Genomic DNA, 4,339 nt, shown 5'->3' with positions numbered 1-4,339 from the left:
CTGCTGTCACTGCTGCCTGATTTGCTCTCACTGTCACTGCCGTTGTCATTGTCACTGCTTTCTGACTCATCCTCGTCATTGCTCTCGCTGTTACCATCACTGTCACTATCGCCATCATCAGCATCAGATGTTTCGTCACTCCTGTCATCATCCCCATTTGAGTCACTGCCATTGCCGTTATCACTTGAGTCCTCAGAGTCATGAGAAGCATCTCCGTGGCCGCCACTCTCGTTCTCACTCTCCGAGTCAGCATCATCACTTCCATTTGACTCGTCGCTGCTGTTGGGATCATCTCCTTGCATGGACTCATCATCAAACTCGTAGCTGTCGTGCACATTGCTGTTGCTGCCACTACCTAGCTTGCTGTGTCCCATCTTGTTGTGGGCGTCTGACTTCTCAGCAGGCCCTTGAGGCTGGCCAGACTGCCCTTGCCTTGGGCTATTCCTCTTGTCCTCCTCCATTCCCTGGTGTCCATTGTTGCCTTTATTGTCCCCGAGTTTCCCAGATTCTTTGGTAATGTTACTTTTGTTGCCTGTGCTGGGACCTTCAGTTTCTGTTCCCTATGGAATAGAGAAAAGAATAGGTAGTTAGTAAATATATGCTGTGAAATTCCATGTTCCGAGGATAACTGTCTGGGGAAATGGCCTTAAGACCAGGACTCTGGCTGCCAGTGCAATGGTGATCAGAAAATGTGCTCATCTAATACTTGAGGATGTTCAGTATTAGGGTTCGAATCCTGCAATAAACCATCCAGGTTTCTACCTTATGGGAACTTGGATTAAACAGGTGCACGATAATGAAAGTGTCACAGTGAAACTCATTATTTTGTGTAATGAATGTAACGATAATAAAATGGTTTACACAAACATGATTGAATTATTATTTAACTTGACTTCTAGCTTTGGAGCCTCTCCTGGAACTAACGCTTATGGACCAGGCTAGCCTCTAATTCAAAAAGATCTGCCTGATTCTGCCTCACTAGTGCTGGGATTAAGGGTGTATGTTACCACCACCTGGCCTAACTTCCAAATTTTTAAAAATTGTTCTACATCAAAGTCTATAAGGACTCTAGCTTTCTCATTAAAATACTCAATATTGGTTAAAAAAAAATGTACCCAGACACTTATTGTGACATTTCTTATGTTAGTTTGGGATTTTGTTTTGGATTTTTCTGGATTTGTTGTTTGTTGTCTTGCACACCCATTGGAGGGTGGAGAAGAGAATGTCAGCCACCATAGAAAGGGATCAGTTTCAAAGCTGACCTGGTCTTGACTCTTCCACAGAGGACATGTTTCTGACTGGCAGGTGATTCCACCTTCTGGATCTCTGTTGCCTTTGTGACTGAGCTTCTGGTTTCCCTGCAATGCTTGGCTGCCATTGCCTTCTTCAATGTTCTTCTTCTCCTCGCTGCTGGTGTTGTCATCTGCTCCACATCCATTTGGGGAGCCTTCTTTCTCTTTAGAGTCACCATCTTCACCACTAACTGAACTCTGACCTCTGTTGTCATCTTTCCGCTGATGAGACTGCTCCTCCCGGCCCTCGCTGTCATCATGGCCTCCCTTTCCACCTCCTGTTTCTGCAGCCTCATCATCACCAGAGCCCATGTCCTCATCCCCATTCTCCCCGTTCCCACTGGGACTGCCACCAGAATTATCCAAACCAGCCTCTCCCTCAGTGCTTGCTGTTACCTCAACCCCCTTGTTCCCACCTCCCTCCCCTTCTCTCTGAGGCGTGGTTTCGTCCATAGCAACCCCATCCACATGTGTTCCAACCTCATGGTTTGTATTATTCTTGCTGCCAACTTCTTGAGGTCCATTTCCCTGGACAGTGGTGGGATCTCCATCCGGACTCACATCACCAGCACCCCCGATTTTTTTACCCTGATCAGATTGCCCATTCACACTACCCTCCTTTGCTTCTCCCGCATTTTCAGTGACGCTTGCTTGGCCCCTGATGTCATTGGCTGTGCTGTTCTCTCCTTTTGCGTGTATCTCATCATGACCATATGTTTCTATGTCTTCATTTTCATATGCAGTGCTCCCCGGTTCATTTGCTAAAATGGTCTGTGTAGAAGAATTCGTCCCTCCTACGTCTGTTGACTCAGAACCATTCCCTTCTCTTTTGTAAGTGTCCTTGGTATACACTTGTCTTCCTAGTTCACTGTCATTAGGGGGGTCACTGCTGTCTTTAGTGGTGTTATTGACATGTAACTCATCCTGAAAAAGAGACACAATTCAAAATCAATTGTGAGCATCATTTTCAAATAAAGTCAAAGGAAAAAAGAATGGGTGGAAATTTTAGGGAAGGTCACAGAGTATAAAAGTGATTTGAAAGAAGAAAATGAAAGGAACATTTATATTTACATCTCTTTACCTGTGCTGGAGTTCCTGAGTGTGCTAAAAATGATACATTCACGGATTTTTCAACAACGTGTTTTTCCAATGGTATGATTTGAGGAAGCTGCCGAGGTTAAAAAACATAAGCATTACACAAGTTCTTGTTTTATGATGAAGAAAATATGTAACGCAAAGGTCAGAGCATAATCTGACATGTAGGAAAAGCAGCCCATTACGGTGCTTATTCAGAATTTCAAGCTGAGCAAATGAGGATTTTTATAATGTTGTCATCATTTTAACTGATTATTACAAGCCCGCTTATCTCATGTGTATAAAGACAAGATGAGTCCTTGTTCTGTTACCAACCCCAAAGACAATGTCAGACCCCAGCCTCTAAAACAATAGTGGGTGTGAGCTGCTGGAGCAGCATCAAGCAATCTCTACTTAGCTCTGCAAGTCAGCCTGAAGTGCTTGCGAAAATCCTCAGCCGCAGAAACAATACCATATCTGATTATGTGAAATCATACAAAACTGCTAGGCATGGCGGCTGGCTAATAAAATTACAAATGGGTTGACTTTCTTCTTCATATGCCGAGATTTTCCACAGTGGACATATAAAAGGCACACGTGAAACACTGATGTGATCATATGTTGAAAAGTCTGAACTTTACCTCCTGGTCTCACTTCAGCTTTTCTCAAATGGTATAAGTTGTGGTGACATTGAAATGAAATCTGCGTGGAACGAAGCAGAAGTAGACAAAGCCTCCACGACTTCTGGGCATTGAATTAATATGACTAAATTTTTAAAGGTATGTCATCTTCTGATGGGATGTGTTTCAACGGGAAGAAAGGAAGCATGAATTGGTTCACATGTTTGTCTTTCGTTGAGACCCCAAACCATATCACATAATAGTTTTGATGCAAATCTAAGCATTTGGACTCAACTTCTCTGTAAAACTTTGAGGAAATATGTACATTTCAATATTGTGTTAAAAGATACCGCAAAGTAAGAAGGCTCGATTATGGAGATGTACTTACTGGAATGGCCCATGCAGCTGCCCAAATGCAAATATATATAATTATCTTCATTTTCATTATGAATAGTCAGTGTCTGTTTAGAACAAAGAATACCACAAAAAAAAAATAAAGTGAAAGATGATACGCACAGTGGTTGGCTATTTCAGTCTTTACATTGGCCGTTTCCAGGGACAAGGAGAGAGGACTAACGTGATAAGACATCCCAGGTGGCAGAATAAGCCTGGTGGCTGTGGAGACATGTGGGGGTCTCGGCATGCTCAACACTGTCGTGACTTCCAACATTTTATACCAGTGAGTGCTGTCACACAATGGTCTTGTATTGCTTTAATAAAACACTGATGGGCCAGTAGCCAGACAGGAAGTATAGGTAGGGGGTCCAGAACAGGAGAATTCTGGGAAGAGGAAAGAGTCAATCTACAGTTATCATTCAGACACAGAGGAAGCAAGATGAGAATGCCTTGTTGATAAAGGGTACCAAGCCACGTGTCTGACACAGACAAGAATTATGGGTTAATGTAGGATGTAAGAGTTATTAAGAAGCCTGAGCTAATAGGCCAACAAGTTTATGATTAATGTAGACCTCTGTTTGTTTCTTTGCAACTGAAAGGCTGCAGGACTGGGAAGGACAGAAATCTCTGTCAACAAGTGGGGACAACAGCCATAGAGGTGTGAGTCCATAGCTGTGACGTTAGCCTTGTGCTGCTACCATGAGGGCAACAGCACTCTTCTTCAGAATTAACTTTAAGCAACGTTAACTAATTCTCCCACGAGTGGACTTGAACGACAAAGCACTTGTGATCCCCCACCTGACTATAGAGAGTTGGGCTATCAATATTGTAAGGAAGAAATACCTGAGTTGAAGGAGCTTGGGCAAGGAGAAAGAACACAGGGTTTGGTTTTAGACTCCCTGAATTCAAATTCTTCCCCTGCTATCTGCTGAAAGAGCTTGGGAACTTTAAATAGCT

At 43.3% G+C, this 4,339-nt stretch overlaps 1 protein-coding gene across 1 annotated transcript in view; it reads right to left on the bottom strand.

Moving 5' to 3' along the window:
* The window catches only part of Dspp (dentin sialophosphoprotein), a 4,811-nt gene extending 1,380 nt beyond the window's left edge, over positions 1 to 3,431 (bottom strand). The window contains exons 1-4 of the mRNA XM_026785033.1: positions 3,375 to 3,431; positions 2,374 to 2,460; positions 1,263 to 2,216; positions 3 to 560 (exon numbers count right to left, since the gene is read on the bottom strand). Of these exons, the coding sequence (XP_026640834.1) occupies positions 3 to 560; positions 1,263 to 2,216; positions 2,374 to 2,460; positions 3,375 to 3,431 (1,656 nt within the window). The remainder of the gene's footprint in view (positions 1 to 2; positions 561 to 1,262; positions 2,217 to 2,373; positions 2,461 to 3,374) is intronic.
* Between the last annotated feature and the right edge of the window lie 908 nt (positions 3,432 to 4,339).

The sequence above is a fragment of the Microtus ochrogaster genome, linkage group LG1, assembly GCF_000317375.1.
Source record: "Microtus ochrogaster isolate Prairie Vole_2 linkage group LG1, MicOch1.0, whole genome shotgun sequence".
Classification (NCBI taxonomy): Eukaryota; Metazoa; Chordata; class Mammalia; order Rodentia; family Cricetidae; genus Microtus; species Microtus ochrogaster.
This window is presented reverse-complemented; position numbering and strand designations above follow the sequence as displayed.